The sequence below is a fragment of the Tamandua tetradactyla genome, chromosome 2 (genome assembly GCF_023851605.1).
Source record: "Tamandua tetradactyla isolate mTamTet1 chromosome 2, mTamTet1.pri, whole genome shotgun sequence".
Classification (NCBI taxonomy): Eukaryota; Metazoa; Chordata; class Mammalia; order Pilosa; family Myrmecophagidae; genus Tamandua; species Tamandua tetradactyla.
This window is the reverse complement of record NC_135328.1, coordinates 102100952-102128887: the sequence shown is the minus strand read 5'-3', so window position 1 is coordinate 102128887 and position 27936 is coordinate 102100952. Positions and strand designations below refer to the sequence as shown.

Below are 27936 nucleotides of genomic sequence, written 5' to 3'. Positions count from 1 at the left end.
GAAGATGAATAATCTTTCATTTAGTGAGCTATGTTGCCTCTTCTGTTGCCCACCTTGCCCGGGGAAAATTGCTTCAAAATTAGCGTTTTTGCCACCTGATCCAACTTACACGCTGATGTGTGATGAAAGTGGAAGCCGCTGGACTTTACATCTGTCAGAACGAGCAGACTGGCAATATTCTTCTAGAGAAAAAGATGCTATCGAGTGTTTCATGACGAGAACCAATAAAGGCAACAGAATTGCCTGTATGTTTGTGCGTTGCTCACCCAATGCCAAATACACTTTACTCTTCTCACATGGAAATGCTGTTGATCTTGGTCAGATGAGCAGCTTTTACATAGGACTGGGATCACGGATTAATTGTAATATATTTTCATATGATTATTCTGGATATGGTGCAAGTTCTGGGAAACCGACAGAGAAGAACCTCTATGCAGACATTGAAGCTGCTTGGCTTGCTCTTAGGACAAGGTAAATGGTAATTTGGAATTTTTTTTTTCACACTTGGAAAGACAATAGAATAAAAGCTGTTTTTGTAACACGTCTTGAATATATAGAGAATATATTTACCAATATATACTTATGAAATAGTTAAGCTTTTAGATTGTAATATATATTTTTTTTAGCATGAGCAGGCTCCAGAAATCGAACCTGGGTCTCCTGCATGGTAGGCAAGAATTTTGCCAATGAGCCAATGCACTGCCCTTAGATTGTAATTTTAAATTTTGTATAAGAGCAAAACAGATTATTGGAGAGCAAAAAGTAGGCACGTCAGCTATGTGTGCATGTGTGACTTTTTTTTTTTAATATAAATCCATTGACTTGTTGGTTTATATGCTTTCTTAGGGATCTGATATAAAAAATGTTTATTCAAATTTGAAATATTTCCACAGAATGAGAGAAAACAGTGATTTAGTTAATCAGTTATTAACAGTGTAAGAGGCTGGTTTTTTTTGTTGTTAAAATCAAATGCTAGGTTTTGCATATTTTATATAGTCATTGCTTGGAAGTTGCCAGTTTAAAAACCATATTGAAAGAACTATAAAATATTCGTTCTGTAAAAATCATTTAAGTAAATTCTCCTGTATTAATTATTCTTTGATTTTACCAATAGAGAGTGCATTTTTGGAAACTAGAAATGACATCCTTTCTGGTCATTAAAATACAAACTTTTCTTGAAAAATAATGCAGTTTTGTAGACTTCAGTATACTTCTTATCAGTCAGTGTGCAATAAATACAAAATACAAAATAAATGCAAAAATATCCTAATGTAACTTATTCCTTTCCCCCTCCAAGATACATAATAAAGTTATCTTCTCACAGCAAAGGTCTTTATAAAGAGAATTATTAAATCAATTCAAATGATATGAAAACAATTCTAAGGAGTAAGAAAAAAATAAAATATAAATAAAAGTAAAGAGTTCATGGGAAGAGTAGTAATAATCATTGATTATAAATTTAAAAACTGCTTTTTAAATAACCAAAGTAAAATCTGCATTCAGGAATATTGATGTCAACCCCATAAAGCCTTTTTAAAAAAATAGTATCGCTTTTCAGTCAGCCTATTAAATGTGTATAATAAAGTGTACACTTAAGTGGAATAATGTGGTTTTAAAGCAGATAGACTTCCTTTATTACTGTTTCCAGTAGGGCAAAAGGATAACTTTATTCAAACAAAACATATTTGTGTCCAGCTCAAGTGTTTTATGTCTATGCAAAAATTCCCCTCTTTAAGTTGTCAACTTTGTCTTTTCTTATTTTTTGTTTTATCAGGTATTATTTATAAAATGATTTCCAGTCTAGATTAATCTATTTTAACATACTTGATGATCAGTATTAATGAGAAACCAAAGCAGAATAAGTAAATTCCTAAATAACCCCAACATTATTTTGGCAAGAATTTAAGACTTATTTTTCCTCTCATGTTGAACCGTAAGTGGAGTTGAAGGAATTAATAAACTTTGGTAATCCTAGAAAATATATTTAACTTCTCTGTGCCTCTGTGTGTTTAATAAAGAAGTTTGGGTTAAATTATCTCTAAGATCTTTTCCAGTTCTGTAATTAAAATATCTATCTTTCATTTCCTTCACCTGATAGAATAAAAATTATGGTTTAAGTCATCAGAAAGGGAGAAATAATAATGAACTTAAATATTTATTATTTCAATAATCTCCTTTTCAGGAAAATTAAATATTTATAATAACCTTACTTTCTGACCTTCTGATGAAACAACAGAAAGTAAAGGGCTGCTATTCAATATGCATCTTTTCCCCACAGTCCTTGAGCTCATTATCTATGCTCTGGAAAAAGCAGTTAATCTAGGAGTCAGGATACCTGAATTCTGTTTATAGGTCTGTCACTAACGTACTCTGCTTTGAACATCTCAGTAAGCAGCTGGACTAGATTAGATATCTAGAGTCCTTTCTAACTTACGCTATTCTGAAATTTGATTATTGAGTCCCTGTTGCTTAACTGGTAGCTAGAGCCAGTCTGGAGTAGATAGAATCCCATCTCTGGAACATATCCAGTAGCTGGTTGTAGGACTGATTGGAAGAAACTGGGGAGGTGAGTCACTCTCTAGATACCTCAAATAATCTCCCCTGGAGGGGAACACATGGGCAGTTTGTCCTTCTCTTGCTGGTTAATGTTCAGGTTCTCGGAAAGCTCTATCACCTTACTGAAAGACTAGATCTGTTGTGCAAATGGCCCTTAGCAGCCAGAAGAGATTTCTGTCTGCCTTCTAAAGTGGAAAGACTTATTTAATGTCACTATAAGCCTTAACCCCGTATTGATTAACTCCTGTAGCACTTCACCTATACTTGAAGAAATTTACTGTAGACAGGACAGTGCCTGTAGATACCCAATAAATATTGAGTCAGTGAGTTCACATATTTAATCTGTAGCTGTTCTGAAAAGAGAATAAAATAGTACACTTGAGATTTTAATGTGAAATCTATTCATCTTTTCAATCACTAGTCATCTCTAAGAGTAGCAAAGGCAAATTTCAAAAAAAAAATACTGATTTGTTCTTGACTAAAACTACACATCTTTTATTCCTTCTATATCATTACTATATGTACCATCTTATCGATGACCCCTCTCAGAAAATAGAATGAGCCACTTTTGAAGTATGAAAAATAAAGAACTTGTTACATTAAACGTAAGATAAAAATTAATCCGTCCAAATATTGATGATAGATAGAAGTTCCAAACTTAGAAATATTCTAGGTTGAATTATTGATTTAATGATTTGAAAAATTCATTTCTTAAGATTGAAATTTTTAAAACCTTAGTAATTATTTTTCCAAAAGATAAAATAAGATGAAAATATAGAATTTATTATAGCAAATAGAGTAAAAATACAGATCTTATTTTAGCATGAAATATGTAGTGTTAACTCGGGCACTTAAATTGTTAATATTAATTAATTGACATTGTCTCATTCTGAATTATTTTAAGATCAAGTCCTTAGGAATGATTGAATATTTCATACAAGCCCAATTTTTTTTTCTTTAATTCTGAACTTTATAGATATGGCATTCGCCCTGAAAATGTGATTATATATGGCCAGAGTATAGGGACAGTACCATCTGTGGATCTTGCTGCTCGGTATGAGAGTGCTGCTGTTATTCTTCATTCTCCTTTGACCTCGGGAATGCGAGTTGCTTTTCCCGATACCAAGAAGACCTACTGTTTTGATGCATTCCCAAAGTAAGTAACAATATTCAAAATGGTTTAATTCTATAGCTTTCATGAGTGTATTTTTTTTTCCATTGCTTAAGGTATTCGTGACACAGTCCAGTCAGCCATGAATTTCTGTTTTACAATTATAATAGAAATTGTGAAAAAATAATTCTTGGTGAAGAGGATGGTGGTAGGAGACTAGTCTGCAGAGTGAAATATAAGAGCAGTAATAATCCAGGAGAAAAATACTAAGGCCCAGACAGTGGCACTAGAATTGGAGATAAGAAAATGAATTTGAAAAATTAAATTGACATAACAATGTCAGGCTGGATATGTGATACTAAAGAAGGACGTAAATATGACTCCCTGGTTTTTGATGAGCTACTGATGGAGGATGGTGCCATTCAGTACATTGTGTATAAATAGTGAGGAGTTCAAGACAGCTTAATTGAACACCATAAGTACTTGGAAGCTTGAGTAGGACATGAGATTTTGTTGATTTGTCCTGAGTGATGCCCCGATGAATCCCAGAGTGATTCGATCAGTGAGTGGGAAAGGATTTGCTAAGTCCCTTTCGGGGAATGGTGAGAACGGGGGTAAATTCAACTTCCTCCAGTTGAATTTTTGATATTCTCACAAGCAGTGTAGACAACCAAAGCTATAAGGCTGAGCCCCCAGTGTTGGGGTTTGTTCATATGAAACTTAACCCCACAAAGGATAGGTCAAGCCTACTTTAAATTAGGCCTAAGAGCCACCCCCAAGAGAACCTCTTTTGTTGCTCAGATGTGGCCTCTCTCTCCAGCCAACACAACAAGCAAACTCACCACCCTCCCCCTATCTGCGTGGAACATGACTCCCAGGAGTGTGGACCTTCCTGGCAACATGGGACAGAAGTCCTAGAATGAGTTTAGACTCAGCATCAAGAGATTGAGAAAACCTCTTGAATGAGCTGAGGCTCAGCATCAAGGGATTGAGAAAACCTTCTCGACCAAAAAGACAAAGTGTCAGTGGCTGAGAGATTCCAAACAGGGTCGAGAGGTTATCCTGGAGGTTATTCTTACACATTAAGTAGATATCACCTTGTTATTCAAGGTGTAACAGAGAGGCTGGAGGGACCTGCCTGAAAATGTAAAACTGTGTTCTAGTAGCCATGTTTCTTGAAGATGATTGTATAATATAGCTTTCACGGTGTGACTGTGTGATTGTGGAAACCTTGTGTCTGATGCTCCTTTTATCTACCTTGTCAACGGACAAGTAGAACATATGGAATAAAAATAAATAATAGGGGGAACAAATGTTAAATTTAGTTTGAAATGCTAGTAATCAGTGAAAGAGGGGTAAGGGGTATGGTATGTGTAAAAAAAAATGAGTGAGGAGTGAGTGAATGATAATCAAATTTACAAAAGAAGTGAATTGCAAAAAAGTTGAATCTTAAATGAACTCTAGAATAAGAATTGCCCCCACAAAGTCTGTGAACATACAGTATTAGATGGATTTGAAAGGAAAGCTACTATTTCTCTTCATTGCTTCTCAAGACAGTATGATAGTTCTCACCTCCTCCTCTTCATAGTTGGAAAAAATTAATACTGGTTTTCTCAAAGAAAAGAAGGGAAAAGTTGACAAAATTTTTTGTCATTAGCCTGTAAGGGGTCACTTTAATAGAGAAACTCAGCCAACAGGGGCATATGATGTTATCACTACAGCAAACTATAGGCAGTTTTGAGTTTTTATTTTGTTTTGTGTTTTTTCTTTTTGGTAATTCAGTATACTGCTTTTCTCCTGTTCAGTAGTAAGAATGGTAGGAAGGTATTTGGGATGATGAGGCTGCCAACTTACATCTAACTCTAGCTCTCTCTTTCATTTCAGCAGCCACCAATAGAGAGTACAACACATACAGTAAACTATTTGAAAATATAAATTTATTTTTTATTTGTTTTCACTCTTCTGTTGAACATGTGACAACAAATGATATACTCAAACATTTTTTCTCACCAAATGCTGCCTTAAAGTATTTCATGGATGATTCTTCCTTTCCATTTTGTTTTCACTTTCAGAAATTGCCATTATTTGGTTTCTGCTTCTCCAATATCCTTATCTTTTCTCTGTTTACATTCAGTCCCTTTTGCCCTACTTTCTGAGTGAGTTTATCAACTCTTTGTAACCATTCAGCCAGACTTTTCGTTTCTGCCATCATGCTTTCAGTTTTCAAGATTCCATTCTCTTTTTATGGTTATAATGTCTTCTCTAAGAATTTTTAAGTTATTTTTATTGTTTGTTTGGTTTCGAGGCTTATTTTCCAGGTAGTTTCTGATTCCTCCAAGTTACGTTTTTAAATTATTTGATTTCCTCTGATGTCTGATTGTTCTTTGTTGTCTGCTCATATGTAAGAGTAAGGGACTCTAGAGCTGATATGAAGCCAATGAAAAAGCTTATTGACTGTGAGCTTCACTGTGGTGGGATCTGGTTAATCCTATTAGTTGGGAAACCCCACCCCCGTGACAGTATTTATATTTCTTTTCTTTTAAGGCAGGTGTATTCTCCAAAGAAGGCTTTTTTCAAGACTACTCCTTGGGGCATGAAGGCCTGGCTGCCAGCATATTGGAGCCAACTAGGGAAAGTGGGTTCATAGCAGCTAGCATGTGTATGTTTACTTGGTCTCTGATAACTTTGTGTAAACTGTATCTGGCAATCCCCTAGTCTTCAGCCCGTCTGGTATTCTGCCTTGGGGGAGGACAGTTACCCAGCTAGATAAAGAAAGAGAAGGCACCTGGGGTAACGGGCCTAACTGAAACTTAGAACAAATCCTATATATTTCAATCACTGCCTTCATTCCCATATCAATTCCTTAGCCTTCTAGAGTATCCATGGTATAAATTGGGTGGGTTTTGTGCTTTATGTTTTATCTGCTTAAAATTGTGTTTTCTTCTTCCATTTAGTCAGTTGTCTGAGACATCCATCTGTTTTCCAGCTCCTGTTTTGTGACCTAAAACAAAAGCACACATTTTACTGTCTTTTTAGGAGGGGGTTAGGAGTCAGAAAGAAATACTATGAGTATAGAGAGGGATGTAGTTAGCTCATAATGAAAATTATGCTGAAATGGTCCTTATTTCCTCCCTTCCTTAAAGTCTTAAGTTTCTCAACATTGTAGAAAGGGGTATTAGGGTGACAGTAACTGTTACATGTATGAATGTCCTCAGATAATCTTAGGTTAGGTATTGTGTATCTTATTTGAAATCCAAGTATTTTCTGTCCCTTCTGAACTTATTCAGAGGCAGTTCAGTTCAAATTTTATAGCTTAAGAAATTTTGCCTTATGTTCCTTCATATAGTTAATTTATTGATTTCCCCCCTCCCTTTTCCCTACAGCATTGATAAAATCTCTAAGATAACCTCCCCAGTATTAATAATTCATGGAACTGAAGATGAAGTCATTGACTTTTCACATGGCCTCGCATTGTTTGAGCGTTGCCAAAGACCCGTGGAGCCTCTCTGGGTTGAAGGAGCAGGTCACAATGATGTGGAACTTTATGGACAATACCTTGAGAGATTGAAACAGTTTGTGTCACAGGAACTGGTAAATTTGTAAAATATTCTGTAAATTTGCATACTGGGTTTTCTTTCCTTGCTGAACTGCACTCCTTGGTAAATAACATAAAACCTGAAGGTTTTGTTTGCAAATCATGTCGGTTGCCTTCATAAATGTACAGGTAATGATTTGTTAACAGACTTAATGAAGGTTTTAATTACCAGAATTAGAAACTGGAAATAAACAGTATCATGCAGTCAGGCGTGTAATTTATATTTTTTCTGTGAATTTTTTTTAAACATCAAGATGAGTACTGTATGAAATTTTAATTCTATAAAAATCAAATGCCGTAAAAGTATTGTCAGATGCTTTTGCATATCAGAAACAAATTTATAAATATTTTTAAACATCTCACTGTACTAAATCTTACCCTGCTATATAAATGTAATATCATTCTCTTAAAAATCTGTGTATCTAAAACAGTTCAAGTACTCATAAACTGTAAAAAATATGGAAACACCCAAGTTCATTAGGATTGACCTAAACCCTGTTGTACAGGGATAGAGGTTTAAACAATTATTTTATTGTAAAATACATTGAGTTTTCTGTATTCTCTAGTTATTGTACATTTCTTCCTTTTAAAAAATGATGTAAGTCTTAATTTTTATGCCATCTGTTAATTTACAGACTAGTTACCTTGTAAATGAGAAGTCATGACAACACTGAATTTTAACAACTTTTGATTTGTAAGTTTGGTACTGTGAGGCAACTAATTAAATTTTTCATTTCAGTTATATAAAAGACACTTAGAGCATCAAGAATGATTTTGTATGCAATGTTCTTTTAAACTCAGACTAATCTTGTAGAATTCCAGTACTCTTAAATATATGAAAACCTGAAAATCCATTAGTTCTTCAGGACTGCAAACAGACTGGCTATTTGATCCCTTAGTAGGTTCACTTTGACTATTTTTTGAAACAGAACTTACTGTTTTGGATTACTATCTGAGAATTTCATGGATATACTCCTGAATATAGGAGAAATGAAAACATTTCATTCATGACTTTTATATTAACCAATATAGTAATAAACTCTCTCTTTCTCTCTCCTCCCTCACACACACACACACACACACAAACACACAAACTAAGTTGCCTTTCCTTGAATGAATCCTGCCTGAATAAAACAATGAACGAAAAATAAAAATAAAATTAATGGTATGTAGTCTAATTTGTAAATGAATGAATATTGAAATAATACACTGTGGATATATTTTAAGGCCTTATGTAGTTTTAATTGTTCTGCTTGTTCTATGGTTATGTCTAAGACTATAGTATATGATTCTCTTCAAAGTATTTTAAGTATTGTGAATGCTTTGGTTCAGATGTGTCAAATTAACAGTAAAACAACAAATATACTACTCAGCTTTGCTTGTTTTCCTTCTTCCATACTCCTCAACACCCACCAAAAAAAAAGAGAAAAAAAATTACCATTCATATTTATAGGACATAATTCTATAGTTTTCTAAATTTTGTGACTGCTTCCTTTTGGGTAAGTTTTTCCTTTACAAGATTGCTTGGAGCCTATACATTTCCTTCTTTGTGCGACATACAATCCAGGATTTAGTTAAAGTCTTCTTTGAACTCCTGGGAAAATATAAATATTGATCATATTAATTAAGCGTTCATTCAACATATATTTATTGACTGTTTCAATCATGCAAAATCCTATGCTCGGTGCTGGAGTTATAGAGGTAAAGAAGATAGACATAGATGGTTTCTTCAAAGACTTCACATTATAACTGAAGAGATGGATATCTCATTGCATAGTATTTTTACTATTTTGATAAGGGCCAAAGGATATTTGCAAATGTTATAATAGGCAAAAATATTATTGGGAAGGGAAGATGAGGTGAAAGTGGGGTGCAGGACCAGAAAGAGTCCCATGAAGAAGTATATTTGAACTGAGCTTTGAAGGATAACTAAGAATTGTCTATACCAGGGTGGCCCAGAGAAGACATTCCTGCCTGAGGGGAACAGTATGTGGAAGCCTAGAGGAAGGATGGTACATTTGAAATAAAAGAAGGTCAGAGGCCAAGGGGAAGGCTTGGCATGGGGATGAGGTTAGCAGGATAGTTAGGGACTTAATCATACATGATATCATAGGACCTGATCTTTATCCCAGGAATGATAGAAAGTCTTGATAGAAATATGAAACTGTCAACAGTTTATAGGTGAAAAAAATCTAGAGATTTTAGCTTGTGAGAAATAATGTGAGCCTATTTAGAAACTGATGTAATCTTAGAGTACTGAAAAATACATCATGGAGAAATAATCTCAATATATAAAGTGCTAGTCAAACCATATCTGCAATATTAATTTCATTTCAGGAAGAATTGAAAGGATATTTACAAATTAGAGCAAATGTGAGGTGTTTTTATCAAGTTGGAAAGATTCCCATAAACCTAAACACAAAGACTAGCTAAAGGATTATGTGGCTAAGGAACAACAGCTGTCTTCAAATAATGAGAGGCATGTACAGTTATATTCTTTTTGGTTTTCAGAGCAGAACTAGGACTATAAGGTAAAAATTACAGTATGACAGATTAGAGTTCAATGTAAGAAAGAACCTGTATAGTTACTCGTCCATCAAAGAAAAGGGATTAATGGGTATCTTATCACTGAAGGCAGAACAGAAGTTGAATGACATCTGTCATAGAGGCTGGTGAACAAATTCCAGATTTAAACAAGTCGAACTAGTTGTAATAGTAAATTCCCTTTAAATAAAGTATTATATTCCATTCAGATTTCCCCTACCTGCTCAGAGTATTGCTTACCCTGTGACATGTATAAGACAGTATGATGTAAAAGTAGCAATCAAATTGGTGATCACATCTAGGCTGCCCTCTTAGCAGACACTACCAATTCAATCTATGATGTTGGGCAAGTTACCTCTCAGGGCCTCAACTTTCTCAGTTGAAATGAAGAAATTGAACCGATTAATATAATCCCTTACATTTCTAGTGTTAAATGAAAATCTTGTAGCTGCACACCTATGTAATAGTGCAGATCAGTTTGTAACCTTGGCTAGAGTAGCCCCAGATAGCTTGTTTATGATACAAGGTTTTTGTGCATACAAACATGATGCCATTTAGATGGTAACTCTAATCCTTGGGAAATGGCTGGCAGTATACATTGCTATAATAAGCAATTACATTGAGAAAAGTATCAAAATAGTTATTACTAATTGGAGATAGATGGGTTTTAGCTCATTGCTTTGTTTTAAAATAGGCAATTATTCAAATACTATAAATATAATGTTGCATTATAATCTATTCCCCAAATATATAATAATCAAATGTCATAACTCATGGATGTATTTGAAATTATGTTTTGAGTTATAATTTTCAGGATACAGTATAAAGAGAGAAAGCATATTCTCTACAGACTATACCTCTGACTTAATCTTTGAATGAGTAATGCTAAGAAAGGAAGCAAACACCTTAGCCTGGAAATGGCCTACGTGATATTAGAGTTTAAAAAGGAACTAAAGCATAGAGTCTTTATAAATGTCAGTGAGCTAAAAACTAGTAGACTACATCTGGTTCTTTCATATGAAGCCAGATGGAATTGAAATTAATTTACTCCCTCTTTATTTCTTTTAGTAGGCCATGTATTTGAACTTACATGATGCAATTAAAGCACTTCTAGGAAAAAATTAATAGTTATACTTTTAAAAATGAGATTCCTATATTAGAAAAATTAGATGTTAAAATGTTTTATGTTTTATCTGCTGATAAAATGCAAATTTTAGCTATTATAATAATTATTTCAGAATTTTTATCCCACAAGAACTGCTTAAGGCAGTATTGAGGACATAGGGAAAATAGTAGGTTTATAGACGTAGGGATATTTGAAATAAAATGTTAAAATATACTTCATTCTAATCTTTCTTTTTAGCTGTTTTCCAATTACCTGCTAAGTATGTTGGATTCATAGACCAATAATCAAAACTTCTAATCAGCATACTACACGTGATGCTGTCAAGAATGAACTATAGTATCCAGTGTAATACTAAGTGAAAAAAGAAAAAGGAAATGATGTATTAACATAATTATATTTCCGTAAAATAAAGTGAATGCCTGTGTAATAAAACCAGAAGGGAATATATACAATGAAAAATGATTGGGTTGAAGTAATGGGATTATGGGTGACTTTTTTCCCCTTTTTTTATTTTTAGAAAAGTATCTTTTATATTGCTATATGATTTTTTTATAATTAAGAAACAAAGAAAAAAAAAACCTGGTTCTTATCTTCAGAAGCCTGGGCTTCTGAAACCATAGGAACCTAATAAAGGCTAAAACTCTGAAATGCATTTTTTGCCTGACTACGTAAGCAGCAAACAAAAGCCTAAAGAGAGAAAGAGGGAGGAGGAAAAAAGGGAGGATTCCTTGTACTTGGACAATGTCAGGAATTTGGGGGGGCAGGGAGTATAATAAGCAGTATGATCATTATAATGACTTACATTTCTATAAACCTATTTCCTACAAAGCACTCTCACATATAGTACCTAGTTGGAAATTCTTAACCCAACAATTTAAACATGCTGAAAGTCAGTGCTAGACATTTATAGTCCCTCCCTCCCACCCCCCAACCTCCTGTGAGAGGTGTTTGTTGTAATTAATGCTTAAACAAAGTGACAAGGTGGAGTTGACCCCCATCTGATCCCCCCAAGGCTCTGGGGTGGCCATTCATCTCTGGGTGCTAGGGTGGCGTTGACATTTGTTTTTTGAGTTAACCCTGTCCCTCCTGGCCCTGACGTTCCTAGCACCTCTGGCCACGAGGCTGTTTTTTCTCAGTGATACTGAATCAGTTGGTCTGTTCATCCCTAGGACTCTGAACATAGCAGAGGGTATGATCACCAAGTCATGTTGGGAACTACCTCCATGTCATCCATAAAGGTTGATTCCTCTCTTAAACATGGCAGGCTTGCACTGAAACAGGCAGATGCGAATGCTTCAGGTTATGGGTAACTCAGCTGAAGACACGTTTCAAGATACCCTGTTGGGATAAGGAGATGAGAGGCAAAACACTTTTTGGTGGGGCCTTGGGAAGGTGGCAACACTAGGGTTGGTAGGTCCTTGCTGTCAGTTCCTTGTCAGTGGTTAAGAGCATCTTCCTAGGGCTTCCATGTGCACGTATGGTTGTCTTCTCGGCAGCATCAACATATCCCCTTCAGTCTGGTCAGGGCCTCTATATGGTGTCCCTGAGAGATTGTACAACATGGAGCAGAAGCATTGTGGATGACACGTTTGGTGTGGTCATCTCACCAGGGAGGGGTGATAAGCAGCTTGGGTGTGGAAATAGAGTCAGGCTAAAGGCAGGAGAGCTGGCTCCTGCGAAGAAGTAAACAGCACCCCCAAGAATTTGGCTGTGACTCCAGAGCCACCTTTATGGAGGTGCCAGGTAGATCTCTAGCCTCACCTGCCTTTGAAGGTTTGGTGCCTCCCTCAGAGGCTGCAGAAGCAACAACCAAATAGTCAAGACCAAGGCTGCCACCCGCCCCCCCATCCTGGGGTAAAAATTAATCATTGGCTGACTAGCAGATTGGGTTCTGTTCAGCAGCTCTGGATTTCTAAGGTTGGCTGCTGAGAACCTACTCTGCTGAATGTTACTGAAATAGTCTTATGTGTTTCCTCAAAAAGACTTTCAAGAAACTAACACAGCAGTTCTAACTTTTGCTGATGTTTAGAGGATGACTTCTAAATGGCTCAACACCCATTTGAGAAATGGAGAGGAAACAAAGTTATAGTATGCATCAAACAGCCTGAAATTAATGCTATTTAATAGCTGTTGAGATGGCTATGAACATGCCCTCTTTAGAGTCATTAAAACAAAAAGTTGGGGAATGGCAAATATCAGGGAATATGAAAGAATTTTTTTTTCATGGGCAGGCACCAGGAATCGAGCCCGGGTCTCCAGCATGGCAGGTGAAAACTCTGCCTGCTGAGCCACCATGGCCCACCCAGGAAGAGAATTTTTAAAGTGACATTGAAAATGAAGGAATGGGTGCATTAAAACCAGAAAGAAGCAAAATTTGGAGAAACAACGTAATATGCTCTAGGACTAATAAATCCTTCCAAACAAGTAGACCTAATCAGGAGAAAGTCAGAGTAGATATAAATTCAACCCAAGCACCCTGTCAAAGAACATTTTACAATTCATGAAGTAAAGATATAAAAGGAAAAAGATTCAGGGATGGACCACGGTGGCTCAGCAGGCTGAGTTTTTATCTGCCATGCCAGATGTTTGATTCCCAGTGCCTGCCCAAGCAAAAGAAAAAGATTCTGGGTTAATAGTAAGTTTGAATATGAGTAAATAATAGGAAAGTGCTTTTTTAAATGTTGGAAATAGGCTGTATTGGTGCAAGTATGACTAGGAGTTAGTCTTGCCTCCTCACCACTTAAATCCTTAGTTTGGATTTGGTCCACATTTGGTCTACATTTTTACACTCTGGAAATGCCAGGGTTTGAAAAAAAAAAAAAGACTAATATAAGGAGGATCTGTAAGGAAAGCCTAAAAACTACTGTTGTGGCTACAGCAGTCTTTCTGGTCCTTCAGTGTTTCCCAGAAGTCATCTTGGATACAACAGGTATTGGATTATGTACTTTCTTTTTCTTTCTTTCTTTTTTTTTTTTTTGATATGCTGTATGGCGGGATCACATTTCATTATTTTTCCATGTGAGCATCCCATATTTGCAGCACCATTTGTTGAATTTTTTTGTTTGTTTTTGTTGGTTTCTTTATTTGGGAAGTGCATGGGCTGTGTGGTAGTTTGATTCAGTTGTCAACTTGGCCAGGTGAGCGTACCTAGTTTTGTTGCTGCGGACATGAGCCAATGGTATGTGAACCTCATCTGTTGCTGATTTACATCTGCAGTTGGCTAGGAGGGGTGCCTGCGGCAATGAAGGACATTTGACTTAATTGGTTGGTGCTTGAATGAGAGACCGCAATGTAGCACAGTCTAAGCAGCTTGGCATTCCTCATCTCAGCACTTGCAGCTCAGCCCAGGCCTTTGGAGATGCAGAAAGAAGTCACCCCGGGGAAAGTTGTTGAAACCCAGGGGCCTGGAGAGAAGGCCAGCAGAGATTGCCTCGTGCCTTCCCATGTAAGAGAAACTCAGTTGAAAGTTAGCTGCCTTTCCTCTGAAGAAATAACAAAATAAATCCCCTTTTATTAAAAGCCAATCCATTTCTGGTGTGTTGCATTCCAGCAGCTAGCTAACTAGAACAGGCTGGGAATTGAATCCAGGTCTCCTGCATGGCAGGTGGAGAATTCTACCACTGAATTACCCTCGTACCCTCTGTATACCATCTCTTTTAATCCTGCTAGCTCTAGGTAGGTCTCTAAACATATAGTGCCCTGCAGAATGTTGTAAAAAAAAGATCCTCAAAGACACAAGCCTTCTGCATTTTGGATCTGCCCCCCAAGAAGCTATTACTCTTATCTGTTGGATTGAAAATTTCTAAAGGGCAAATGCTCTGTCTTTCCTTCTTTATATTTCTTTACCCTTCTTTTGGTAACTGAAGGCTTCTTGACAGTTGAATTAATATAAAGGAAGAAAACGTTCTAAAGAGATAAGACTTTTCCTTTTTGTTCTTCATTTGCAAGTTTTTAATCAATAGGATAGGCTCATAATTCAAAGTTGTGACTTTACATTTTCCTCTGGTCTCTTTAAATTATTACTTTAGAAGAGAAACTAGCAAAATTAGCCATTTAAGAGAGTTGGAGGCTAGATAACTCTGAATTCTTAAACATGTTAACTAATCTCTGAGCTACCATTAAGGAGATAATATCTATTTTACTAGTCTTGGATCTTTTCTATGAAGAAAAAATGTTAGTCCTAAATAGGAATACTTTCAGTGCTCTAAAGGAATAGAAAAATATAAGGGGTTGTTTATGTTCTAAAGGGATTGTGTTAATTTGCTATGGTTGCCAGAATGCATTATACCAGTACTGGAACAGCTTTCAAAAGGGAGAATTTAATAAGTTACAAGTTTACAGTTCTAAGCCTATAAAACTGTCTAGCTAAGGCATCCAGTGAAAGATAGCTTAATTCAGGGAAGGCTGATGGGTCAGGAACACCTCTGTTAACTGGGTAGTCACACGGCTAGCATCTGCTGGTCCGTTGCTCCTGGGCTCGGATGCCTTCAGCCTCTGTTCCTGTCAGGGTTCCTCACTTCACTTCTCTGGGGCTGGCTTTCATCTCTGGGCTTCCCTTGACTCTCTCCAGGTTCTGGCTTGCTGAACATCTCATGGCAACGTCTGCTGGGCTCCAAGCATCTCCAAATATCCATGTCTCTGTTCTCCATGTGTCCACATCTGTATCAGCTCTGCTGTGAAGTTTCTGTCAGCTTTGAGGCTTCTGTCGTTTCTCTAAGCTCTGTTTCTCCAAAATGTTTTCTCTTTTAAAGGACTCCAGTAAACAAATCAAGACCCACCTGGAATGGGTGGAGTCACATCTCCATCTAATCAAAAGTTCACACCCACAATTGGATGTGTTACATCTCCATGGAGATAATCTAATAAAAAAGATTCCAACCTCCATTATCAAATAAGGATTAAAAGAAATAGCTGCATCCACAAGGTTGGATCAGGATTAAAACATGGCTTTTCGGCGGGCCGCGGTGGCTCAGCGGGCAAGAGTGCTTGCCTGCCATGCCGGAGGACCCCGGTTCGATTCCCGGCCCCAGCCCATGTAAAAAACAAACAAATAAAAACAAAATATAATAAAATAAGAAAATGTTTCCCTTTCTTCCATCCTTCCTTCCTTCTCTGTCTTTCTTTCCTTCCTTTCCTCCCTCTCTCTTTAAAAAAAAAAAAAAAAAAAAACATGGCTTTTCTAGGAGAGCATTATATTTATAAACTGGCACAGGGATCTAGGTGATCAGTATCTAGAAAGGATGAGTGGAGGGCCATGAGTTACTTTTAGAAAACTTTTAGGGAGTTTTATTCTTCATAATATGCCAATTTACCAGCAAATTAACAGAATACTGGATCTGGAATTCTCCAATTAAAGCTGGCTTATTTCTTACTTTGGCTATATCTATAACTGACAGAATTTACACCAAAAGTTCCTGTCTTCAATGCCTTAAAATGATGGTCTTACTGGGAAGGTGACATATAGCTGGATGAACCAAAGCAAAAAAGAGAGCAAAATGCACCTCCTGTCCTGTCCAATCCTCTCTGTTCTCAGGACACATTGGCTCCAGTATCTACTATTGCCCCCACACATGCCACTTTTGTGTTCTAAATTCCGAGAATTAAACTAGAAGGATTGAAGATAAGACAAGCAAATAATACCAGGAAGTTCAGGGCCATGATGCCCCCTAAGATCTAAGTAGTATGGTTCACTGGGACAACAAATAAAAACCTTGTATTTTCAGAAAAGACTCATCTAAAGTGGCAAATCCCTAGTGCTCACCTTTCCTAAAATAAAATTTTTAAATTCCTGAATATATTTTTTCACTTACTTTGCTTCTTAATTGATATATTCAAATTTTGTTAGGGTTTTTTTAGTTTCTTAAAAAATAAATTACTAGCTTGTTAATAAAAATATTTTGTCTTTTAGGGAGGATTTTAAAATATAAACTCTTTGATATCATAACATAATATTACATTTCCCATTGAATTGAAACAAAAATATGACCTACAAGAAACTACACCTTGAACAAATTCTTAACATAATCTGCTTTTTTCATTTCTTTTTTCATTCTAACATGAGTTTCCACAGCAGGATTGCCCCTTTGCATTATTCCAGAATTAATTTAAATGGAGGAATTTTTTTAAAGCAGTTCAACCCAGAAGGAGGTAAAGAGATTGCCCAGTGTTACTATTTCACTAGCCTGAAACACAAGCTAATAAACAGAAAATCTCCCACCTCTGACTGTCCTGAAATTCCCCCAATATTTCTTAATGGTGCCTTGGAAATAAGCTCATCTCAATAGGCCTTGGAAAAGTGGAAAGGACTAGCACTTTAAACTATTTAATGAAGAAATGATTCCTTCTACTACGTAATATATAAAATGTGCACAAATGGGCAAATTTTATCATTTGACTTAAATTTCATCTGTATGTGGTTTGTGCTTTGTGATTCTAACAACTGAATTTGTTTTAAAAAAACAGAGGTTCCAAAATGTCATTTTAGCATATATCATTCCAAGTTTTTAGATTAGGGTCCAAAAATGTTCTCCGTCAGTTTCACTTACGTTTCCCTACTTCCATGCCTGCCTCACACACAAAAAAAATCTGCAAATTCCTAAAATAAGGAAAACTGGGACTTAGAAAAATCATCTAAGGATAGGAAAAGGCAAGCTTTTAAATTTATGAGAACTCATGGAGGAGACAAACTTTATACATCCTAAGAGGGTTCAATGCAATTGACCATGTTACTTTTTCTCTCTGACTTTCCCAGAAAACAGCGATAACTGCACAGAGCTGCTTACTTCAAAAGACTGTTTGTTAAAAAAAGGGGAACGTTGAACTTCAAACAAACAGAAAAACACTATGTAAAAAATATGGCAAAATTGCTCACTGAAGAAAAGACAATTTTGCTATACTATCACTACTCAAAAAAGAACATGAGACCTGCAAACCAGTTACTGGGTATATACTTAGAAGAACTGAAAGCAGGGATATGAATACACATTTTCACACTGTTGTTCATGGCGACATTCACAATTGCCCATGGATGGAGGTTGCCCAAGGTTACATCAACTGATAAGTGGAAGGTTCAACTGTAGTGTGTACATATGATAGAATATTGTGCAACTGCAGAAAGGAATGAAGTTGTAAGGGATGCAACAAGGTGAATGAAACTTGAGGAAATTATATTGAACCAAATAAGCCAAAAATGAAAGGACAAATATTTTATGGTCTTACTAATATAAACTAACTATAATGAGCAAACACCGAGAATTAAATTTAAGAGCATAGGTAATCAGAAGACAGAAAGGGGGCAGAGACTGGGCAATGAATGATTAAGGAGGACTAAATGTTCAATAAGTCTCATTGTAAAGATTCCTAGATTGTAAATTTTTATAGCAGTCACATTTATTCCTGAGTTTTAACTGTTATCTCTAAATTCTGACGTGCAGTGCTCTTTGTGTAGCTCCTTGGAACTTTGGGTATCTGTGTGACACCTGAGACTCAGAGTTCTGCAGCTCTGAAAGTCAACATTATTCCATGGAGCAACTGTTAAAGAAACTGAAAAAGAGATCAGATTTCAATTAGAGATATGAATGAAGCAGATCTGGTTAGGACTGAGGTAAATTAGAATAAGGGGTAATGAATGATACTGTCTGTATTTTAAACTTCAATTTCTGAGTGAGAATAAAGGAGGAGATATTTATTTTGTCCAAAATTTAAATTTTCTTTGGCACACTAATCTGTCTGGTCATTTATTTAAACTATCTAATTAGATGGAACCTAAAATAGGGAATGAGATCTTGTTATTCTGTACAGGTTATTGCAATGCCCTGATATATTCCAGAGTATCTCAGGCAGAAAACAAAAACATACTTGCAAAGTATCTTGAGGGACTGAAGAAAAATGTGAAACTATTAAGCTTCCCCACATGGGGAATTCCTAATACTCTCTTAAGCATTAGGGACTCCCAATTTAATAACCCAAGCCTTTGATTTTGAGAGTTGATCTTATGAAACTTATTTCTGTAGCAGAGAAGTTAAGCCTGCTTATACTTATGCCTAAAAATCAACCCCTAGAGAACCTCTTTTGTTGCTTAGCTATGACCTCTCCCTAATCCAAACTCTGCAAATAAACTCACTACCATCTCCCTTCCATGGGACATGGTTCCCAGGGCCTAAGTCTTCCTGGCAATGTGGGACATGACTCCCAGGGATGAGCCTAGCCCTGGCATCATGGGATTGACAATGCCTTCTTGATCAAATGGGAGAGGAGAAATGAGTGAAAGTTGCAGTAGCTGAGAGATTTAAAATAGAGTTGAGAGGTCATTCTGGAGGTTACTCTTATGTAAACATCAGCCACATGTTGCAGATTGCCACATGCCAAGCCCCAACCAACAGCATTTCTGAAAACTCTAAGGTTCTAAAACTATGAAAAGTTTTGCCTATTATGTTGATTTTGTCAGAAACTTAAAGCTTCCAAATGGCTCCTATGCCAGATAAGCCCTGAAACTCAGGGTACCAGTCTCTCCAAGAATATCAGTTTTCATTCCTCAACCCCATAATATACATATCCCTTTTAATCACAAAGAAGTTAGAATGGCCACTACCCAGATATCCCTGAAGGTTAGGAAAATGATCAAATGAGAGGGAGGAATCAATGCACAGAACATCTAGAAAGAGGATCAATAAAGAAACAGAGAATTTGAGTAATACGATAAATGAGCTAGACTTAACAAACATATATAGAACATTACACACCACAACAGGAGGATACACTTTTTCTCAAGTGATCATGGATTATTCTCAAGGATAGACCATATGCTGGGTCACAAAGCACATCTCAATAAATTTTAAAAGCTTGAAATCATACAAAATTCTTTCTCAGATCATAAAGGAATGAAGCTGGAAATCAATAATAGGCAGAGTGCCAGAAAATTCAAAAATATATGGAGGCTCAACAAAACACTCTTAAAAAACCAGTGGGTCAAGGAAGAAATTACAAGAGAAATCAGTAAATATCTTGAGGCAAATGAAAATGAAAACACAACATATCAAAATTTATGGGATGCAGCAAAAGCAGTGCTAAGAGGGAAATTTATTGCCCTAAAAGTCTATACAAAAAAAAAAAGGCAAAAATCAAGGAATTAGCTTTCCATTTGGAAGAATTTGAGAAAGAACAGCAAATTAACCCCAAAGCAAGCAAAAGGAAAGAAATAATGAACATGAGAGCACAAATAAATGGAATTGAGAACATGAAAACAATCAAGAAAATCACCGAAACCAGAATTTGGTTCTATGAGAAAATCAATAAGATTGATGGACGCTTAGCAAGGTTGACAAATAGAAGAAGGGAGGGTGCAAATAAATAAAATCAAAACAGGAAGAGGAGACACAACCACTAACCCCACAGAAATAAAAGAATTAATGAGAGGATACTATGAACAACTTTATGCTAATAAACTACACAATGTAGATGAAATGGACAACTTCCTAAAAAGGCATGAACAACCAACATTGACTTGAGAAGAAATAGACAACCTCAACAAACTAATCACAACTAAAGAAACTGAATCAGTCATTAAGAAGCTCCCCAAAAAGAAAAGTCCAGGACCAGATGACTTCACATGTGAATTCTACCAAACATTCAAGAAATAATTAGTACCAATCCTGCTCAAAATCTTCAAAAAAAATTTAAGAGGAGGGAAAAAAACCTAACTCATTCTACAAAGCCAATATCATCCTCATACAAAAGCCAGACAAAGATATTACAAAAAAAAAAAAACTACAGACCAATCTCTCTTATGAATATAGATGCAAAAATCCTCAACAAAATTCTTGCAAATCGAATCCAGCAGCACACACAAAAAAATTATACACATGAACAAGTAGGATTCATCCCAGGTATGCAAGGATGGTAAAACATAAAATCAATTAATGTAATACACCATATCAACAAATCAAAGCAGAAAAACCACATGATCATCTCAATTGATGCAGAAAAGGCATTTGACAAAACTCAACATCCTTTCTTGTTGAAAACACTTCAAAAGATAGAAATAGAAGGGATCTTCCTCAACATAATAAAGGGAATATATGAAAAACCTACAGCTAACATCATCCTCAACAGGGAAAAACTGAAAAATTTCCCCCTAAGATCAGGAACAAGACAAGGATGTCCACTATCTCCACTGTTATTCAACATTGTGTTGGAAGTTCTAGCCAGAGCAATTAGACAAGAAAAAGAAATACAAGACATCAAAATTGAAAAGGAAGAAGTAAAGCTCTCACTGTTTGCAGATGATATGATACTATATGTCAAAAACCCTGAAAAATCCACAGCAAAACAACTAGAGCTAATAAATGAGTATAGCAAAGTGGCAGGTTACAAGATCAACACTCAAAAATCTGTAGTGTTTCTATATACTCATACTGTGTTTCTATATACTCATAATGAACAATCTGAGGGGGAAATCAAGAAAAAAATTCCATTTACAATTGCAATCAAAAGAATAAAATATTTAGGAATAAATTTAACTAAAGATACAAAAGACCTATACAAAGAAAACTACAAGAAATTAAATCACAGAAGACCTAAATAAATGGAAGGGCATACTATGTTCATGGACTGTAAGACTAAATATAATTAAGATGTCAATTCTACCTAAATTGATTTACAGATTCAATGCAATACCAATTAAAATCCCAAAAACTTACTTTTCAGAAATAGTAAAACCAATAACCAAATTTATCTGGAGGGTCAGGGTGCCCCGAATACCTAAAAATATCCTAAGAAAGAAAAATGAAATTGGAGGCCTCACGCTACCTGACTTTAAGGTGTATTATGAAGCCACAGTGGTCAAAACAGCATGATACTGGCATAAAGATAGATAGACTGATCAATGGTATCAAATAGAGTGCTCAGATATACGCCCTCTCATCTATGGACAATTTATTTTTGATAAAGCAGTCAAGCCAACTCACCTGGGACAGAACAGTCTCTTCAATAAATGGCGCCTAGAGAACTGGATATCCACATGCAAAAGAATGAAAGAGGATCCATATCGCACACCCTAAACAAAAATTAGCTCAAAATGGATAAAAGACATTAGATCTAAGACCATAAAACTTTTAGAAGAAAATGCCAGGAAATAGCTTATCAGTCTTATAATAGGAGGCGGTTTCCTAGACCTTACACCCAAAGCACAAGCATTGAAGAAAGAAAGAAAGAAATGGGAACTCCTTAAAATTAAACACTTTTCTGCATCAAAGATCTTTGTCAAAAAAGTAAAAAGACAGCCTACACAATGGGGGACAATATTTGGAAATGATATATCAGATAAAGGGCTAGTATCCAGAATTTATAAAGAGATTGTTCAACTCAACAACAAAAAGACACACAGTTCAATTACAAAATGGGCTAAAGACATGAGCAGACACTTCTCAGAAGAGGAAATACAAATGGCCAAAAGGCACATGAAAAGATGCTCAACTTCCCTGGCTATTAGGGAAATACAAATCAGAACCACAATGATATATTATCTCACACCCACCAGAATGGCCATTATCAATAAAACAGAAAACGACAAGTGCTGGAGAGGATGTGGAGAAAGAGGCACACTTATCCACTGTTGGTGGGAATGTCAAATGGCACAACCACTGTGGAAGCAGTGTGACAGTTCCTCAGGAAGCTAAGTATGGAATTGCCACATGATCCAGCAGTACCATTGCTAGGTATCTACTCAGAGGACATAAGGGCAAGAACACAAAAGGACATTTGCACACTGATGTTTATAGCAGCATTATTTATAATTGCCAAGAGATGGAAACAGCCAAAATGTCCATCAACAGATGAGTGGCTAAGCAAGCTGTGGTATATACATATGGAATATTATGCAGCTGTGAGACAGAATAAAGTCATGAAGCCTGTAACCACATGGATGGACCTTAAGGAAATTATGCTGAGTGAGATTAGCCAGAAATAAAAGGACAAATACTGTATGGTCTCACTGATGTGAACTGACATTAGTGAATGAACTTGGAGAATTTCAGTTGGTAACTGAGACCATCAGAAGATAGAAATATGGTAAATATTGGGTAATTGGAGCTGAAGGGATACAGATTGTGCAACAGGACTGATTGTAAAAATTCAGAAATGGATAGCACAATACTACCTAAGTAATACAATAATGTTAGAACACTGAATGAAGCTGAATGTGAGAATGATAGAGGGAGGAGGCCTGGGGGCACAAATGAAATCAGAAGGAAAGATAGACAATAAAGACTGAGATGGTATAATCTAGAAATGTCTAGAGTGTATAATGATAGTGACTAAAAGCGCAAATTTAAAAATGTTTCTGCATGAGGAAGAACAAAGGAATGTCAACAATACAGGGTGTTGAAAATAGATGGTAATTAAGATTTTAAAATTTTAACATATGTGTGAGACAAGCAAAAAATGTTTATTTGGTACACAATTTATCTTTTGACTAGTGCATATCCTAATATAACTTATGTGGACAGCTTAATCGAACACCATAGTACTTGGAACTTTGCATAGGGCATGAGATTTTGTAGGTTTGTCCAGAGTGATGCCTAGATAAATCCCAGAGTGATTTGAATAGTGAAAAGGAAAGTATTTCCAGAGCCCCCTAGGGGGAATGGTGAGAAAGGGAGAAAATTCAACTTCCCCAAGTGGAGAATTCTTGATATTCTCACAAGCAGTGGGGACAGTCAAAGCAATAGGCCGAGCCTCCAATCTTGAGGTTTGTTCATATGAAACTTAATCCTGCAAAGGATAAACTAAGCCTACTTAAAATTAGGCCTAAGAGTCACCTCCAAGAGAACATCTTCTGTTGCTCAGGTGTGGCCTCTCTCTCTCAGCCAACACAGCAAGCAAACTCACTACCTTCCCCCTCTCTACATGGGACATGACTCCCAGGGGTGTGGACCTTCCTGGGAACATGGGACAGAAATCCTAGAATAAACTGGAACTCGGCATCATGGGATTGAGAAAATCTTCTCCACCGAAAGGGGGAAGAGCAAAATGAGACAAAATAAAGTGTCAGTGGCTGAGAGATTCCACACAGAGCCGAAAGGTTATCCTGGAGGTTATTCGTACGCATTTAATAGATATCACCTTGTTATTCAAGTTGTAATGGAGAGGCTGAAGGGAACTGCCTGAAAATGTGGAGCTGTGCTCTGGTGGCCATGTTTCTTGAAGATAATTGTATGATGATATGGCTATCACAGTGTGACTGTGTGGTTGTGATAGCCTTGTGAATGATGCTCCTTTTGTCTACCTTATCGATGGACAAGTAAAACATATGGATTAAAAAAAATAAATAATTGGGGGAACAGATGTCAAAATAAATTTAGTAGATTGAAATGCTGGTGATGAGTGAAGGGGAGGAGTAAGGGGTATGGTATGTATGAATTTTTCTCTGTCTTCTTTTTATTGCTTTTTCTGAATTGATGCAGATGTTCTAGGAAATGATCCTGATGATGAATATGCAACTATGTGATGATAGTGTGAGTTATTGATTATATAGCAAGAATGGAATGATCATATGATGAGAATGTGTTTGTATGTGGTTATGTATTATAAATAAAAAATAAATTAATTAAAAAAAGAAAGGGAGAGGTAAGGGGTATGGTGTGCATGAATTTTTTTCTGTTGTCTTTTTATTTCTTTTTCTGAATTGATGCAAATGTTCTAAGAAATGATCATGATGATGAATATGCAACTGTGTGATATATTGTGAATTACTGATTATATATGTAGAACAGAATGATCATATGTTAAGTACATTTGTGTTTCTTTGTCATTTTTTTTAAATTTTTTAAATTAATAAAAAACAAAAGAAAAAAAATGAGAGGGAGGAGTTGTATTTGAGAAGTTAAGATTTAACAAATGATTATGACTGACTCATTATATAGATATTTCTTTTTAGTTTCTAGTGTATTAGAATAGCTAGAAGGAAATACCTGAAATTATTAATCCAGTAGCCTTGATATTTGATAGTAATTACATAACTTTATAGATTTCATCTTGTGGCCATGTGATTGTAAAAACCTTGTTTGTGATTGACACCCCTTTTGTCCAGTGTATGAGTAGATATAAAATGCATGAAAAATAATAATAGGTTGGGAATACAGGGGGAAAATACCCCTATGTAAACTAATACAACTACTTTAATAATCTTTCCTCAATTGCAACAAATGTAACTACTGTAAAAAAAAAAAGTAGAATTACAAAAGAAGTGTTGTCACCAGTTGTAACAAATTTTCCTCACCAATGCAAGTGTTGGCTGTAGGGAGGTATATGGGAATCCTGTATTTTATGTGTGACTGTTCTGTAAACTCACAACTTTTCTAATAAAAAAAGAACACAAGAAACGTATGGCTTGCTTCAGAAAAACAATAAAATAAATAAATAAATAATAAACATATTCTACTACAGAAGCGGAAGAAAAAACCATTTGGTAATCCTGCAAGATGGTATATGTGAAAGGGCTCTATAAATCATAGAGCTACATTCAATCCTAAAGATTCTTTAATTTATTAGTATTACTATTATAGAAAAGTGAATATGATGAGTGTATAAAAGGTTTATTGATGCTTCCTATATAACATTGTTGGTGCCTCACTCATTTTCCCTCTCCTTTACCACTTCCATGCATACAAGCCCTACTTCCTACTGCCAGCACCTCTATTTCCTTGTGTGAGATCTTTCTCTTGCAACTTGAACCTGCTTTACTGTCCAACAGACTGGAAGTATTGGAAAAATGACACTCAGCTGGAAGCAGCCCTCAACCAATGACTGATGGGAGCTCAGGCATACTCCAGCTCTCTTAACATCCAGGTGGGATAACCCTGAGGCATGTGTCCTACATGGCTCCCTGAGATTCCCCAGAGGGATTAAGCTTCAGTCACTGCAGTCATAGCTGGCTTGATTTCACAGACTTTATTGACTGCCTTTCCTCCCCTGTCTCATTTCCCTCCTTGAATTTCCTTTTCTTCCCAAATAAAGCACCTGCACTCAAACCATTGTCTTAATGACTATTTTAGAAGATCCCTAAAATAATACTGCCATTTCTTAAAACATATTTGTAACTCCTACAATCATTGAATCATGAAATATTTAGACCAACATAGAGAAGACTTTAGAAAAGCAGTTTAATGGAAAGATGGTGGGATTTAGAGCAAGAAATAACTGGATTCAACACTGGCTCTACCACTTAACTAGCTGTGTAACATTATGCAAATCTCTTTAAACTTCAATGTCTTCATCTGTAAATGGTTGCAACATAAAATCTGCCCTGCCTATTCTGCATCTTTTCAGAGACCTAATAATTCATTGTGAATTATATATATATATATACATATATATATATTTAAAGAGACAGAGAAATTCAGTACATGCAGAGATTATTTTTCTCATTATTAATTGAAGAGAACTTCAAGACACCAGTTGAAACTGGAATAAGTGAAGAGAGAAGACATTCCAGGTCTATGAATGACAAGTAGTTGTTTATGAGACTAGTGCTAATAAACCAACTAGATTTAAAACTGAAATTGTCACAACGGGGGAGGGGGTGAATAATATATGATAGCACTTTAAAGATAATAGAACTGCTTCTGACCTGAAAATTGGAGCTCTGTGTGATAGACCATGGAAGCCATTATATGCTGTACAAGAAGTAGATAGAAGGAAAGAAGTCTCAAGATTATACTAGAGATACATATGCCAACATGGATGACCCTTGAAGATTTCAAGTTGAGTGAAATAGGCCAGATACAAAAGGAGAAATATTATGACCTCACTGATATGAAATAAACAGAATAAACAAACTCATAGAGACAGAATCTAGAATATGGGTTACCAAGGGATGGGGTGGGGGTAGGAATGAGGCGTTAATTTTTAAATTGTACAGAGTTTCAATTTGGGTTAATTATAAAGCGTTGGTAGTTAATAGTAGTGATAGTAGCAAACATTGTGAACATAATTAACAGCACTGAATTATATATGTGAAAGTGGTTAGAGGGGGAAATTTTAGGTTGTATGTATGTTACTAAAATAAATATTAAGGAAAAAAACCAGGACTGTACCACACAAATGTGAACCCTATTGTGAACAATGGACTATAGTTAATAGCACAATCATAAAAATATTCTTTCATTAATTGTAACAAATGTATCACACTAATGCAAGATAATAATAGGGAGGTATAGGGGAAATCTGTATTTTATGCATGATTTTTCTGTAAACCCATGTGCTGGTTTGAAAGTGCTATGTACCCCAGAAAAGCCATGTCCTTTAATTCTAATTCAATATTATAGAGTGGAAACCTTTGATTAGATTGTTTCCATGGATATTGACCCACTCACTTCTGGGTGTGGCCTTTTGATTACATGGAGATGTGACTTCCCCTATTCAAGGCAGATCTTGATTAGTTTACTGGAGTCCTTTAAAGGGGGAGACATTTTGGAGAAAACACAGTTACTTGAGAGCCAACAGATGCAGGCATTTGGAGATGTTTGAGTGTTGACACAGAGAGCAGATGCCCGGACACAGACATTTGGAGAAGCAGAGCACAGCAGACATTGCCATGTGCCTTCCCATGAGATGCGAAGCAAACAGTACCCAGAGTTCTGCCTCAGAAGAACTGAATATTAGTTATCTCTATTTATAGAAAGTCCCTTGGTCGTTTCCTGCTTAAAGAGAAAACCACTGATATGTGAAGCTGGAAGCCACAGAACTGGGAAAAAGGACCAGCAGACACCAGCCATGTCTTCCATGTGACAGACATTGACCTTTCTTGAGTCAAAGTATCTTTCTCTAGATGCCTTACTTTGGACATTTTTATGGCCTTACAACTGTAAACTTGTAACTTAATAAATTCCCTTTTTAAAAGCCTTTCCATTTCTGGTATATTGCATTCCAGCAACATTCAGCAAACTAATGCAATCTACAACTTCTTTAATTTAAAAAAAGGAACAGCAAAAAAAGTAATTCCAAAAA

The 27936-nt window shown here is 36.0% G+C and overlaps 1 protein-coding gene and 1 long non-coding RNA gene across 4 annotated transcripts in view; one reads left to right on the top strand and one right to left on the bottom strand.

Moving 5' to 3' along the window:
• The window catches only part of ABHD17B (abhydrolase domain containing 17B, depalmitoylase), a 39284-nt gene extending 31407 nt beyond the window's left edge, over positions 1–7877 (top strand). For all 3 annotated transcript variants that reach the window (XM_077148422.1, XM_077148420.1, XM_077148423.1), the window contains 3 exons: positions 2–471; positions 3533–3712; positions 7051–7877. In XM_077148422.1, coding sequence (XP_077004537.1) covers positions 5–471; positions 3533–3712; positions 7051–7270 — 867 coding nt within the window. In that variant the 5' untranslated portion in view covers positions 2–4 and the 3' untranslated portion in view covers positions 7271–7877. The remainder of the gene's footprint in view (position 1; positions 472–3532; positions 3713–7050) is intronic.
• On the bottom strand, positions 5594–26720 carry LOC143673636 (uncharacterized). The gene is made up of 3 exons (XR_013170494.1): positions 26558–26720; positions 8701–8856; positions 5594–6668 (listed from the first exon to the last, which is right to left on the bottom strand). It is a non-coding gene; the product is annotated as an uncharacterized LOC143673636 (long non-coding RNA).
• Between the last annotated feature and the right edge of the window lie 1216 nt (positions 26721–27936).